Genomic DNA, 15304 nt, shown 5'->3' with positions numbered 1-15304 from the left:
AAATCGGTAAGTTGACAGCTATGCCCTGGAGGATCTCTTAGGGTTGCCATATGTCAGGAATTTCCCAGACATACCCAGGATTCGGTTGTTGGGAAAGCATCCAGGTGCAAATTGCTGCTATGTCCAGGAAAATGTGGATGCATGGCAACTTATATTGGAAGTGGCAATTTTGCCTAAAAATGAATTAGTCTGAACTAAGATTTTGAGGGTGCATGGGCGGGGCCTGGAGGTGAGATGAGTGGGAGTCTGCTGCATGAGTGGAGGAACAGCGTTGGCTACAACTCACTCTCTTTGTGGATTTGTGGTTTCCAGATGTCTGCTGGCCAAGATAACATGAATGCAGTGGGACAATTGTTGGGGAAGGAACCAGGACGAAGGGGTCCTCAATCATTTCCAAACCCAGAGATTATGGGAGACAAAACAGCCTTGGGATATTTCCAAGAGAGAATAGTTGGGGAGGAGAAACTAATCTCACAGCCTAATCATCGGAAATATGCCGCATTGTGGTCAATGGGTCTTACTTTCAGCTAGATGTGGATTGGATTATAGCCATAGAGATAATCCAACCAGGACACTGTGAAATGGCAAACCAAAGGCAGCTCAATGCAAAATAGGGGCTGCCCACAGATAGGCATGCAAATCATGGGATCTCCACAGCCATTTCCTCCTGGCCCCACATCTTCCTAGCAATAAATGGGGATCTTGGTCAGTGGTGCCACAGTCATATGCAAAGTCAGAATGCAGCCCCGTGTGCATTACACAGGGTTTGCAGCTACTATGTGTACAAAGTAGGAATGAGTGAGGTCAAAAGTCAGATATTGCTTAAGTTTGTGGTCAGGAGGACAGAATCTGAGCCTGCTATCTAGTCTTTAAACTAGAAATGCCAGCAACAACAAAAAACCTGGCTGTTTGGACTTCTGGACACATTAAGCAGAGGTTTGACTATTGAACTATGATCTTCCTTTGCAGATAAATATAATAAGTGTGGATGTAACCCAGCCTCCACACTTTAAAGCTGTGCTCAACTTGGCTCTGGATGTTCAGCCCAATTTAACAGGATGCTGGTTGAAGAGGATGCAAATTTGGTTACTCTGAAATCAGGGTTCGCTGTTGCTGAGCGCCATCTGGTGACATTTCTCACAGGCTGCACAATGGGGCAAGCACCAGCCGCCTTGGTCCTCACCAAAGGAGGCATTCGAGAATGCACTTCTCTTTCAAAGCAGAAATACATAAATTGTTGGATTATTAGTTCATCATGTCACGGAAATAGCTAGGGCCCTCCATGTCTATTTAGGGTATCAATGTACAGTACTATATCAAGCACCTACCGACTCACCCAAGCCTGCCATTTGCATTGGGGCAGCAGCAGGTAAGCTCCTGTTCACTCTCATGCACTCTGGATCAGAACTGCAGCAGGAGCAAAGGGCTGAAGCTCACACCAGGGTCCTGATTTGGATTGGGGTGGGAGGTGGGAATCATGCTTGCAATGCACTTTGAAAAAGTCATTCACACAATTGCTGGTTGCGTGAATGGTGTCCTGTTTAGCCTGGCCCTCGTGCGGGTTGCTGCTGGTGTTCAGCTGCAGCTTAGTATAATGATGTTTGTTGCAAAGATTGCATTGTGACTAAAGCAGTTCCTGGTTGACTGTGGAGCTTCTGATGAGGCATAGAGGCAGCAACCTATTATAACAGGCAGTGCTGTAGTTACAGGAGTGAGGAATAGCCGGAAGCTTTCAGAGGGGCGCCATTGAGGTTCCACGCTCTGTGTGTGTGTGTGTGTGTACGCAAATGTGCACGGGTGTGCGTACCAAACTGGGCCTATGATCCGAGTGAAATAAAGCCTAGTTTCACCCCTGCATATTTAGACAAGGCTTTTCTGTCTTATGACCATTTCTTGAGTGTTAATGATCTGAGGTTGCAATCACTTACTTAATTGCTTCTTACCTGGGAGAAAGTTCCATTACAAGACTTACTTCTGAGTAGACCTGCATAGGACTGCACTGTTAAAGTCTAGCGCTCAGGGAACATGATGTTTTGGATTTCTCCCAGCACAAAGATTATGACTCTGTGAAGAGGAGTTGGGGGGGGGGCAGTAAACTTGTGCCACAAGAACCACTTGTCTCTTGTACTGATTTGGGAATAATTCAACATGCCTTGAACAGTTCTGGCTGGGGTTCCTACCTGAATAAAATATGGGAGGGCGGGGCAGTAAGCCCTGCCCCACATAATTGATCACAAGATGTGGCACACAAACACCATTTGAATGGCAGTGCCCTTTGGGGGGAGGACTAGCCCCCTCAAATATTTTATTGGGGGACTGAAGGGACCTTGTCCTCTGGGAGTTGGCTAAATATACCTTCAGTAAGTGGTTGCCCTCATTAGAGTCCCACCATAAGCTCAACAATCAATCTGGAAACACTTTTGTAGTGATCTTTGCCAATACTGCCTTAATATATTTTGTTGCTTAAGGGGAAAGATTCAAATGACACCCTTGACCCATTAATTAACATGGGGCACAATCCCAAAGGAGGTTACTTTTCAACAAACTTAATTTAAATCAATGGGGTGTCAGTGGCCGCAAGAGAGTAAAAATGACCAACAGTTGGCAGTGCTAATTCCTGGAATTCCTAGGCTAGGATTCAGGAATTAGAAGATGGGAGTTATACAGCAGTTGACCGCAACCCAATGCTCAGTTAAGTGCATTTAAGCCTATAGATTTTCATTGACTTAACTGCACTTAAGTTTGCATTGGCTTGCAGTGTAATGAAATTTTTAGCTGTTTTAACTAGACTTCATTCAAGAGAATATCTTGAGAGTGTGTTCTAACAACTGGTTACCACCCTTCAGAAATAGGGCAGGACAGCCACTTTAATTAATCATTATTATACATTAATACAGATGATTCAGAAGTCTCACATCTTTTCTGCATTCTGATAAATGTTCAGGAGCGTGAATAATTCTTGTGCTTGACTTTAAAAACAAACAAATTAGTATTAACTCATGCTGACCATGAGTATAGTGTTTAGCTTGATTGTGAGGACCAAATATTAAAATCTTCAGGGTGCGCAACCTCATTCATTCCCATTGCCTTGTACTGCATCAGCCACTACCAGTTAAAATGAATTTTCTAAAAGTTTAAATTTATAAAAGATATGAGAGAAAGTACTCATTGAAGATATATTTCCTTATGTGTATTACCATGTGTATTACCCTAGAGTGGAAGGTTAATAGGTGACTGACTAATCAATGTAAATACAAAAAAATGCATTTTGAGTGGGATTGCTGCATAGTTCAGTTTCTGGACCCAAATTTTGCACACTGTTTCCACCATCACCTCTCAGGCACTGTCCCCAGACTCAGACCTGGCACACCTGTCCCTGGAGCCTGGTGCCAACTCACCAATCCATCACACACAAATCTCTTGAGTTTATGCTTATTGCCGCAGTCAGAATGTCAGTGGCTTCCCATTGGAAATCGGACTCACCTCCTTCCTAAGAGTAGCTAGCGCTGTCAGAACACCTGACACACAAGCAGAGAGTCCTAAGTGGTTCATCAAAAATAGACCACTTTTATGCAACTTAGGTTTTCTCCTATGTTAATTGATCCACACAGCCCACTAAACCCCCTGCTCCACAGATTACTATGTGGAGAGGCTTTATTGAGAACTAATTTGATTCACCTTTTTCTTCTTATATGTGATAATTGTATGTGGCATTGCATTCTCAGTTGTCTCCTGGTTTCCCCCTCCCCTCTGTATTTTCATTTCATTTTTCTATTTTTATTTTGTACATTATTTTTACTGCATTTTGTATGTGCTTGTCGGTAACCATTCTATATGAAAAAATGACCATAATAATAATTAACAGATTGCCTCTACTAAATGTAACAGTTTTTAAAATAAAAAACCATATATTCCTCAAAAATTGTATTTTGAGATGAATGTTTGAAAACAAAGTCTGAAGATTCATTGCAGAAATGGAACAGAACCAGAAGTAAAAAAATCATTCAGAAAACGGCAGAGAAGGGAGGCAGATTCACCCCTCCCAAGCTTAGCTAACTCCCTGGCCCTTCCAAGTTACTTGGAGGAAGTGTGAGATGACTCACAAATAAATAAAATGCTTCCAATACTTGCCATCTTGCTGGAAAAGTTCCCGGAAATGCTGGAACTGTTTGTCCATTTCTCTGAGATGCGTAGTGACCTGAAGCAGCTGGTTGGGGCAGAGAGTCACACATCCCATGCCTTCCCCAGAGGTGGATGTCTGCACAGAAGCCCAAACAGCACTCAGGAAACCTGAATCACTGGCTAAGAGCCCATTGCCCAGTGGTGACTGGCTGCCATTGCAAGGGCAGGTGGAATCATTGTGGTTCCTGGCCTTATTCATGTTCATCCCTCAGAGCTTGGACACAGATGACAAGTACCACAAGCACAACTGCCTTCGGTGCTAGAGATTCCCCTGTCACGTGCCTCCCTTGAACAGCCCACAGGCTTCAGCATTTGTTGTAAGACCCCCAGCTATTTCCTAGGCATCCATGGTCTTCATCCGTGAATTGTCCTCAGATTCTGAAGGCACACGACTGCTCTTTTCCAAGGGCTCAGCAGTTCTCCCAGTGAGTCAGAGTTCTTCAAGTGGGGCTGTTGCGAAGATGTCATGACTGGGAGGGGAGTTCCAGAGGCATTGATTGGGAACAGTTAAGGCACAGGTGCCTTAGAATAGTCATAGAATCATGCCTTGGCATAGTCTTCAAATGAAAGGTCCAGTCTGACAGTTCTATGGAACACACACCCAGCACCAGAGAAGGCCCTTCATTTCCCAGAGACAGATATTCATTCCTCTCTTGAAAATGGCAGGAGCGAAATGGTTTTTCTTTCTTTCTTCTTGGAGAGCTCTATCAGATTCTCGAGCTAAGCTGTGCCCTGAGGAATGAGGTCAGGACAAAGGATTCTCGTTCGCTGTTGGCCTCATCACACAAGAGGATGTACTAAAGTCATTGCCTGAAAGCTGTACCCCAGGAGAGTCTTATGCGTCCAGCGGATGTCTGCGTCTCCTTTCGTTTAAACCAGGTCCAAGGACGCCAGACTCAGAAGTATTGGTACATGTCACATGTCTGTGAGGAATCATGGATGAGCCATTTGGGTTACAGGGTGTCAGACAGGGCAGATTTTCCACATTCCATTTGCAGGAGTGATGACATTGGAGGCTTCCCAGAGTGTCTCTGCCCAACACAGGAGGAAGCAATCCTCCCACCTTTCTCTCTTTTATTAACCATTTCCTACTTGAAGGCCTTGTATATGTTTTCTAGGGAGTCTGATTCAAAGCCCCAAGAGGTGGAACACGAGCCTTCTCAACGAACGGAGGGTAATGGCATAGGGTTGCCTATTTCCACCCACCAGCCCTCAAGGCCCTATTCCTGTACCTTTAAAAGCAGCCTACCAAGTAGAAATTTAATGTGGCAGAGAAAAAAGTGAAGTGCCTAGGACAAGATGGAAGTTGTGAATTAGGTAATCCCCTAGTTGAAATCAGCAATCTACTCTCTTTCAACTTCAGGCCCTGTATCTCCAGTATGGGGATAATAGTACTGGCTTGCCTTACAAGGTCGTAATAATTTTTGTGGATATATGTAAAGCACTTTGAACATTCTCAGTTACTAAGAAAATATTATGAATGCCAGTGTTTAAAGGTACACTAATAATACAAATGCTACTTTTCAGTATCTATAATCTTTGAGAATTCTTGGAGAACAGGTGAGGTTACCTGCGGACTGGAGTTGGGCAAATCTTGTCCCCATCAAAAAGGTGGGGGGGGGGGGGAAAGAAGACTCAATTAACTACTGAGTCAGTAATCAATACCAGGAAAGGTCCTAAAACAGATAATTCAACAATCGGTCTGTGAGCACTTAGAAAAGGATGCTGTGATTACTAAAACCCAGCATGGTCTTAGTGTATCTTAATAATAATAATAATTTTTTATTTATACCCCGCCCTCCCCAGCCAAGACCGGGCTCAGGGCGGCTAACAACCAATAATATAAACAAGTTGGTTAAAATACAATTTAAAAGATTAAGAAACAACATTAAAACATTAGGGTACAATCTCTTCATAGGAGGAGAAAGGAAAAAGGAAGAGGGGGAGGGAATCAAACTGATTCTAAGCCAAAGGCCAGGTGGAACAACTCTGTCTTACAGGCCCTGCGGAAAGAGATCAGATCCCGCAGGACCCTGGTCTCAAGAGACAGAGCATTCCACCAGGCTGGAGCCAGTGCTGAGAAGGCCCTGGCTCTGGTTGAAACTAATCTAAGTTCCTTATGGCCCGGGACCTCTAGGGTGTTGCTAAATATGGACCTTAAGGTCCTCCGTAGGGCATACCAGGAGAGGCAGTCCCGTAGGTATGAGGGTCCTAGACCGTGAAGGGCTTTAAAGGTCAAAACCAGCACCTTAAATCTGACCCTGTACTCCACCGGGAGCCAATGCAGCTGGAAAAGCACTGGGTGAATATGCTCCCATGGCAGCATTCTGCATCCGCTGGAGTTTCTGGGACAGCTTCAAGGGCAGCCCTGCGTAGAGCGAATTACAGTAGTCAAGCCTGGAGGTGACCATCGCATGGATCACTGTGGCCAGGTCGGGGCGGGAAAGGTAAGGGACCAACTGCTTGATACGGCGAAGGTGGAAAAATGTCACATTGGCTGTTGTTGTAACCTGCACCTCCATGGAAAGGGAGGCATCAAGGATTACACCCAAACTATTAACGGAAGGCAATGGCACTAATTGGGCCCCCACAAGAGAAGGGAGTTGGTCCCTCATCCCCATACCATCCCGACCCAGCCAGAGGACCTCTGTCTTCAAAGGATTTAGTTTCAATCGGCTCCCATGAAACTATCCAGCCACAGCTGCCAAACATCTGGTCAGTGTGTCAGGGATCGAGTCGGTATGGCCATCCATCAGCAGATAGAGCTGAGTGTCATCAGCATATTGGTGACAACCCAGTCCAAAGCTCTGGATAATCTGGGCAAGGGGGCACATAAAGATGTTAAAAAGCATCGGGGAGAGGATTGCGCCCTGCGGCACTCCACACACCAAGGGGTGACGTGATGACATCTCCCTCCCTAGTGTCACCATCTGTCCCCGACCAGAGATAAAAGAGCACAGCCGTTTAAGGGCTATGCCCTGTATCCCTCCATCGGCGAGGCGGTGGTCCAAAAGATCATGATCAACCATGTCAAAGGCTGCTGACAAATCTAAGAGAACTAGCAGTCCCGACCCGCCTTGATCCAGTTGTCTGCGGAGATCATCTGTTAGGGCGACCAGAGCCTGAGTTATGGAATTTCTCCTTCAGATTCCCTAAAACTAGACCAAACTACTGCTCAAAGACTGATCCGCCAAAGACTGGATGACATTGATCTACAGCGAAATGATATGCTGGGGGGAGGTGTTTGTTCGCCCCAGAACATCGGGATCACTTTAACTTACTGCGTTCCATCATACCTCTCCTCCCTTTCGACTGTTGCCCATAGACTGGCCTTCACCAAAGCGAGGTTCAACGTTTTTCCCTCCAACGTCCTGAGACATAGATTCTCAAAGGGCCAAGCCTCCGCCATGTGCGAATGTGATAAGGAGACACTGGAGTCGCTCCACCACATTATGTTCACTTGCCCCCTGTTCAATGTGCCACGGGCAAATTTGTTGGGACCAATCATACAGAAACTAGAGGGTACCCCACCAAAATTCCACCTTGCCCAAATCTTGCAGGATAAGGATACTCATACGACCCTGAAAGTGGCAAGGTTCCTGGTCGCTGTCCTTACCCAAAAGAGACGCCAAGGAGCACTACAAGCTAACTAAGGCGTAGTATGCCATTCTATCTTACTGTATTTTATTGCTATAGTGGTGTTTTAGCGGCTGTTTTTCCCACGTGCACAAGTTGTTATTTATGTGTTGTTTTAATTGTATGGGCCTACGGCCGTAAATAAATTTTGATTTTGTCTTTTGTCTTGGCGACCAGAGCCATCTCAGTCCCAAAACCAGGATGGAATCCAGACTGAAATGGATCTAAAGCCAATGTTTCCTCCAGAAACCTACCAAGCTGTTCAGCAACTGTTTTCTCAATTACCTTACCCAGAAATGGGAGATTTGAAACTGGGCGGTAATTGGATAGATCTAAAGGATCTAGTGAAGTTTTATTTAAGAGCGGACACACCATTGCTTCCTTCAGCTCCCCTGGGAATATCCCTGTGCCAAGGGACAAATTGATAATTTCAACCAGGGGGGTCCGCGCAATATCTGGGCACGCCCTAATCAGCCAAGACTGGCACGGATCAAGGAGGCAGGTGGTGGGCCTACCAGCTTGGAGGAGTCTACCCACATCAGCAGGGAGTATCCGATCGAAATGGTCTAACACTGGACCCAAAGACAGTCAAGGGGCCTCCAGTTCTGTCACTGTATCTAAATTGGCAGGGAGGTCACAGCAGAGCAACAGAACTTTCTCCGCAAAAAAGCTCACAAATGCCTCACAGTGGGTCGAATGCATTTACTGACAGCAGTTCTCCAAGGTTCAAGACACTCCCAGCCCTGCCTGGAGATGCCAGGGATTGAACCCAGGAGCATCTGCATGCAAAGCACAGTTACATAATTTTGTCACAACAGACAGTGAGATGATTACCATAGTATTTGGTGGAAGATGAACTGCAGTGGAATGGATCCAGTACTGCATGTCACAAACACAGGGCGAAATAGAAAATGATGCCTTCTTACATCCCTTCTTAAAGTGTTCCTTTAAAAAAGATTTAGTGAGTACACCATTCTTAGTTTATACACTTCTTAGTATGCCCTCACTCCTTACTCATCTTCTTTCTATACCAACCAACAGTTCCAAACAACTTAGTGTCCCCTGTACCAGGTTCAGGAAAGCAAGAGAGAAATGGTCATAATAATAAAAACACATTATTGTAAGGAGGATCTGCGCATGTCTCTGTGTGGTGCAACACAGAGCACCATGGCAAATCACATGTCTTCTTCCATGAGCTATCAGAGGAAAGCCAGAGCGGAGTCATAGGTTGGCAGACGCCATGCATCTCAAGCAATACTTTTCCCAACGTGGTACCCCCCAGAAGACTTTCTGGTCTACAACTGCCATCAGCCCAAACCCGCAAGGCCAATGGTCAGGGATGATGGGAAGTGTGGTCCGGTTACAACTGGAGGGCACCAGGTGGGCCAAGACTGGTGTACTATAGAGGACCAAACAAAGCATGATGTTTGCCACATATTTCATCCTTGCACAGCTGCTTTGGTTTTAACAGCCAGCATATGGAAAGGAGCCAAGTCAGATTAGAACCCTGGCAGGGGGTGAGCAGGGCTTTAGCACTTTGCTTCTGCTCAGATCCCAATTGGAATAGGAATACTCCCCACACTCCACCTGCTATTTGCTGAGGAATTAAAGCTCAGAAGCAAAACTAAACCACTGATCTTTCTCTTTTCATAAGCAGTATATGTTTGAAAATGTTCCCTTCTCCTTTTTATGCCTTCTTTGGTGATGCCGTATTTTGTTTGTGCACTTATCTATCATTTTTTATTTTTAAAGTTTATATACCACCCACTCAGCTTCAAAGTCATTTAGGAGAATCGTAATTTCAAACAGCACCACAATAAGACAAAAGCTACAAAATCAGCAGTCGACCAATGACACAGTAGAAAATAAAACCTGACAAAGCAATGCCTGTTGAAAGCCATGGTATGTTTTTTACAGAATGATAAGAAGAACCTGAAGTTTCTAGTATGAATGTGTTCCACAAGGAAAATGCTACCACACAGAAGGCCTTGCACCAAGTGAATGTTAATTTGGGTTTACAGTAGTTATTGTCTGAGCCTAAAGCAAGTTGTAACAGAATATTCCAGTGATGGAACAGGGAGAGCCATATGAAAGCAGACACTACTGTATATAGTAAGCAAAAAAAAAGCACACCTGCATACATTTTTTTGAATTTATGCATTGATAACTTCCATATTGGACTACTGTAATGCGCTCTGTGTAGTGCTGCCTTTGAATCATTAAAGTTTTATTATAATTAAGTGGTATATAAATGTTAGGAAATAAATAAAAGACAGTTCAGAAGCTGCAACACCTGTCCCCCAAATCCTGCACTGGTTGCTTATTTGCATCCAATACCAATTCAAGGTGCTTATGTTCATGTACAAAACCCTACATCATTTGGCTTCCCTGATAACTGAAGGAGCACCTGTAAGATCAACAGAGGCGGCTTTTCTGGTGGAGCTGGCACCCCTTAAAACTTACAGGGCAGTGGCACATAGGAAGGCTTTCTCTGCGGTTCCCTGCCCATTTAGGGACTCCCTCCCCTTGGAGGTGCATCTGGCACCACCATTGTACTTCTTTTGCTGATGAGTCAAGATACACCTCTTTGCCCAGGCTTTTGGGAGCAAATGAGTCATTTTTGACTGAGTAGTTCTGCTGCTTCTACACAGTAGCACTGTAATCCCTATGTTGCTTTAATTATGGTTTTAAGTGATGTTTTACTGACATTTAATATGTTGCATTGAATGTATGCACATTCTGGCACGCTGCAGTCAAGGGAGGGTAGCAAATTCAAGCAAACAAATCCACATGGGCGTCTTCTGCTATTCAAGTGGAAGGGGCAAATGCTAAACACAGTTCCCAGGAGCCACTGAAAATCTGCATGAACAACCCTCACCCACCAGACTCCCACATTCTATGCTTTCACAAGATATTGTCCACACACTTTCATGACTATCTTCACAGTCATAAAGGCTAGATTTTTTTTTATATAGAAAAGTAAAAGGCACTTAGATTTTCAGAAGCCTGAAATCTGTTCTCAGTAACAATTTCTGTGCTTGTAGGTAACGATCATTATCCTGCACACAGGCCATGGGTTGGGAAGAGTTAAGCTCACCTACAACAAAGCTACCATGGGAAGAAATGTCCTGTCAGGAGAACACTTCTTCTTCGTTGTCATCTTTGCTTCCCCTTCTGCTTTTGTTGCTTGCAAGCTTGTATTTGAGCCGGCGGAGGGGATCCATGATGCTCCTCAGAGCCACGTTGTCAAAGTCCTGGGCCAGGAGGAAGTTCCTCTCCACCAGGTCAGCTGCCTCCTGCCAGTTCCTGAAGCAAGCAGGGCCCACCTGCTTAATCTCCTCCACTGCGTTTGCAGCAATGACTTCTCCGTTTGGTTTCAACACCACCACCACTGGGGGGTTTGTCACAGAAAATCTCAATTCCAGTTCCCTGGAAGTTAATACAGAAAGAGAGATGAAGCTCCAAGGTTTTGAATAAAAGTCTGAAGTCTGGAAAACAATGGGTTTTGCTTGTTAGTTAGTTAGTTAGTTAGTTAGTTAGTTAGTTAGTTTCAAAACTGAATTGCTTGCATGATGATTGCTCATTTCCTTTGCCCAGCTACTAACTCTGAGCATATCTGCACATTATATATCATGGAGATGCCACCAAAAACCTCTGTGTCAAGTTCTTTTCCCTTGCAACATATAGGATCACTTACTCAGTATTGTGACATCATCATGTTATGCATTTTCCCACCTTCAGTAGTGGGAGCAGTGATCTCCTCTTGGGAAAGTGGACTGGCGGTGGGCCCTGGTGACTCTGAAGGTGAAGCCAAGTCAGGAGGCAAGGGTGGAGCTTCAAGGAGACAGAACAGGGTGCGGAAAGGCACCCCATTGGGATGCTCCCTGGGGAGGACCCTCCTCCCCTGAGGACTTTTGGCATTCCAGGTCTCTGACATGGTTGCTCCTATTCTGCTGCGTCCCGCCCAGCGGTTGTCCTTGAGCAACTCCCCCCCCCCACCTCGTCCTGATCTGCCCAGCCTATCCACACCTCCCGAAAACTCAGTCCAAGGCATGAAGGAGAAGCTACCCCTTGCAATTCAAGAGTTCGCCACATGGGTGTGCTGCACAACCATGCAGCAGCTCCTGGCAAAGGTCATAGAATCATAGAATCTTAGAGTTGGAAGGGACCCAAGGGTCATCTAGCCCAACCCCTGTCAATACATAAACTATGCTAATATGCCTCTGGTGACTCACTTTGAATTTGGCCATTGTATAAGCTGTCTAAGCTCTGGAATCCCTACCTCCTGAATTCATCCTGGAAGGGCAAAAACAACCATCTCTTGGGCATGGTCTTCAGAAACTTGTCTTGCTTCTCCTCAGTCTCATCCAGTGAGACAAAGACCAGGACCAGCTGGGATGCTCTCTCCACGTAAAATTCATCTGTGAGCCTCACAAAAAAATCTTTCAGGATGGGTGCAAACTCTTGGCATCGAAGACATTCACCAGAGCCAAAATACAGAAGCATAATCTTGTTCTCCAATGCTCGGGTTAGCTCACGTTCCAGCTCCAACTTATCCTTGTCCTTGTTGTTCACAATCAGGGTCTTGTTGGTAAAAATGGCAGCCATGGCTTTAGACTGATTGTTGTGCTAATGGTGCCATACACCAATTTTAAGACAGAAAAGGAACAAGAAGGCAGTATCAGGGAACTTATTCTTTTTTTAGCTTCATCATGCATTCATCGAATTTATTTTTATTGAATTATTGATTCAAGTATGCAGCGTGGGATGGGGGAGTGTTGGAACGGACTGTACTACTTCAGACTACAGGTGGAGAAGGCATAAAAAATATAGGTGGTGTAAAAAAAGAGATATCTGCACATAATAAAAACAAAATGCAACAAATTATTTGGTTCCCCACATTCTACCACTCCCCAGCTCTGCCATTAGTTGTGAAGCCCCAAAATTAAGCACAATGAACAGAATGTTGGACAGAGTTGACAAAAGGCCAGCTTCAAATCCCTGCTCAGCTATGAAGCAAAATGGGAGACTTAGGGTCACTTTCTGTCTAACCTACCTCTGATGGCAGCTAGCGAGGTTAGCCAAGGAGCAATAAATGGCTATTGCCCTTACCAGAAACCATTTCATGGCAAGCAATAGATATCGGTGTGACTTGGAAAGCACTATGCAGACCTCCTCTGGCAAATCATTCCATTTGGAACTAGGTTTTCCCACAAAGATCTTGAGAAATAAGGCATTTCCGTTCAGGCTGGGGCTTTGCCAAGACTCCAGCAGTGACAACAACTACAAGAACAAAAAAAAATTATTAAAGGTCTAGAGGGGTCTTAAGAAAGTCTTGGGAATGCAATCTAGTCTGTACATGTTAATGATACAGTCAGATTGTTGTACCTTCCAGGTGTCACATAGTGTCCTCCCAAGGATGGGGACTCCAGTCTTCTTCTAAGTAAAGAATACATCAAGGCGGAGGGGAATCTTGGACATAAAAATCACACAGAAACACTGTTTTGAGCTATCTCGCTTGCCAGAAGAACTCAGAGGCTGTGGAAAATAACGAGGATTAACATCAGAATGACTTATGTGAACTATCGGGAAAGATTATGAAAAGCAGTAGAAGTATGAGATGATCAGACCCCCCCCCCCCGACCTCGGAGCATGGTGAAGTCGCCCTGAAATATTATAATTTGGCATAATATTTGGACTGTTTGATTATTAAATAATATGTATAATTCAGAATATATGATGAGGTTTGATAGGATTGTTAAAATGGATATATATATATATACACACACACACATCAATGTGATACAGTTCCATTTTTCTCACCTTGAAGACATCTCCATGCCCAGAATAAGAAGCCAGAGTTCTTACATTGCTCAGTGTTTTGTATCATTAGAAACCTCCATCTGTCATTCCTTGTGCAGCTGAGATCCTCCTCTTCACATTTAAGTGTGACACTATCCTTGCCTTGCTGCTAGTTTGGATCACTGACGTGCATGACTTTTTATGCTGGATTTCACCTCCCTCCCTATTAATAGAATCCACAGCCAGTACCTTAATCTTCTTAAAGCAGACCTTTGGAGATAATATGACCCATGCACTGCTTGCCAGAAATCTGTTCGTTGTACTGATAGCTTCCTGGGCAGGTGATAATCCTGATCAAATAAAAGAAAAAGAGTTACTTGGTTGTGCTCTCTGTGTCATCCTATAATATTGTTTTTTCACAAGTGTGCACAGATATGGTGACTTGTTGGCAAACAAATACATGTAGTAATTAAATTATTTCTACTCCACATTTCCATAAGATGTCCAAGGCAGCCTAAAACCCTTAAAGAATACAAAAAAAACTGAGAGAAAAGATGATATGGCAGGTACAATTCAAGACTGAACAACAAAAAATTGAAACACCCTGTGTGTGTCAAACAAAACATACAATCAGGGGGGGGAAATAAAAGCAGATTACCACAGCCCAAACATCTTTCTAAAGTAGAAAGGTTTTCACATGGCAGTGGAAGGTCACCAGGGGGAGTGAGAAACATGGGCCTTCCAAAGCAAGGAGCTTCACAGACTGAATACAGACAAAGAGAATGAAGGCTCTCTACCTAATACCAAAGCCCCACTTTAGATGTTGGTGGGAACATAAAGGATGACCTCCATTGTTCCTCTAAAATAAGTCTCAAAACAAAAAAACATATTCTCCTACATTGTGTAAGAAGCATGTAAAAAAAAATTACCCCCCTGCCCAGCTCAAAATACCTAAATTATCCATAAAAATAATAAATAGCAAACCAAACACCAAAATATAAGGGCAGAGTAAAATATCTCATAGCAAAACATAGAAGGGAATAGAAGACTGCATTGAACTCTGCAACGATCCCTCTGGTTTGGTTCATACATTGTTTTAAACCAAATCATACCTAAGCACAAAAGAGCATGTAGGATTTACAGCAAAAATTGCATTTGCTTTAGGGGCCCTGCAAGCCATGGTTTGACTTAGCATTACGTCTAAACTCAGGCTCATGGTTTGCTGCGCTCTAAAAGCCTGTTGGAGTTTGGTGTACATATCAGTGAAGTGATATATGTGCTGTGAACAGACCTGAGATCTTCAGATGAAGAGCAGTTGTTGTTTAGTTGTGTCCGACTCTTTGTGACCCCATGGACCAGAGCATGCCAGGCACTCCTGTCTTCCACTGCCTCCCGCAGTTTGGTCAAACTCATATTAGTAGCTTCAAGAACACTGTCCAACCATCTCATCCTCTGTCGTCCCCTTCTCCTTGTGCCCTCAATCTTTCCCACATCAGAGTTTTTTCCCCGGGAGTCTTCTCTTCTCATGAGGTGGCCAAAGTATTGGAGCCTACGCTTCAGGATCTGTCCTCTCAGTGAGCACTCAGGGCTGATTTCCTTCAGAATGGATAGGTTTGATCTTCCTGCAGTCCATGGGACTCTCAAGAGTCTCCTCCAGCACCATAATTCAAAAGCACCAGTATAT

The 15304-nt window shown here is 44.4% G+C and overlaps 2 protein-coding genes across 3 annotated transcripts in view; both read right to left on the bottom strand.

Moving 5' to 3' along the window:
- The window catches only part of GMIP (GEM interacting protein), a 79904-nt gene extending 73983 nt beyond the window's left edge, over positions 1 to 5921 (bottom strand). Inside the window, exon 1 of the mRNA XM_083729173.1 lies at positions 4132 to 5921. Within this exon, the coding sequence (XP_083585299.1) occupies positions 4132 to 4387 (256 nt within the window). The 5' untranslated portion in view covers positions 4388 to 5921. The remainder of the gene's footprint in view (positions 1 to 4131) is intronic.
- A 2584-nt stretch (positions 5922 to 8505) lies between these two features.
- On the bottom strand, positions 8506 to 15256 carry NXNL1 (nucleoredoxin like 1). 2 transcript variants are annotated; one of them, XM_083720529.1, is made up of 5 exons: positions 14912 to 15256; positions 13870 to 13970; positions 13207 to 13356; positions 12101 to 13101; positions 8506 to 11247 (listed from the first exon to the last, which is right to left on the bottom strand). In XM_083720529.1, the coding sequence occupies exons 4-5, from the start codon at positions 12424 to 12426 to the stop codon at positions 10950 to 10952; spliced, it is 624 nt and encodes a 207-aa protein (XP_083576655.1). In that variant the 5' UTR covers positions 12427 to 13101; positions 13207 to 13356; positions 13870 to 13970; positions 14912 to 15256; the 3' UTR covers positions 8506 to 10949. The 2 variants fall into 2 exon arrangements, with proteins under 2 accessions (XP_083576655.1, XP_083576656.1); XM_083720530.1 differs by lacking the exons at positions 13870 to 13970; positions 14912 to 15256 and adding an exon at positions 13642 to 13861.
- Between the last annotated feature and the right edge of the window lie 48 nt (positions 15257 to 15304).

The sequence above is a fragment of the Podarcis gaigeae genome, assembly GCF_964106915.1.
Source record: "Podarcis gaigeae genome assembly, chromosome: 2".
Lineage (NCBI taxonomy): Eukaryota > Metazoa > Chordata > Lepidosauria > Squamata > Lacertidae > Podarcis > Podarcis gaigeae.
The sequence above is the reverse complement of the archived record's forward strand: the minus strand, read 5'-3'. Positions and strand labels throughout refer to the sequence as shown.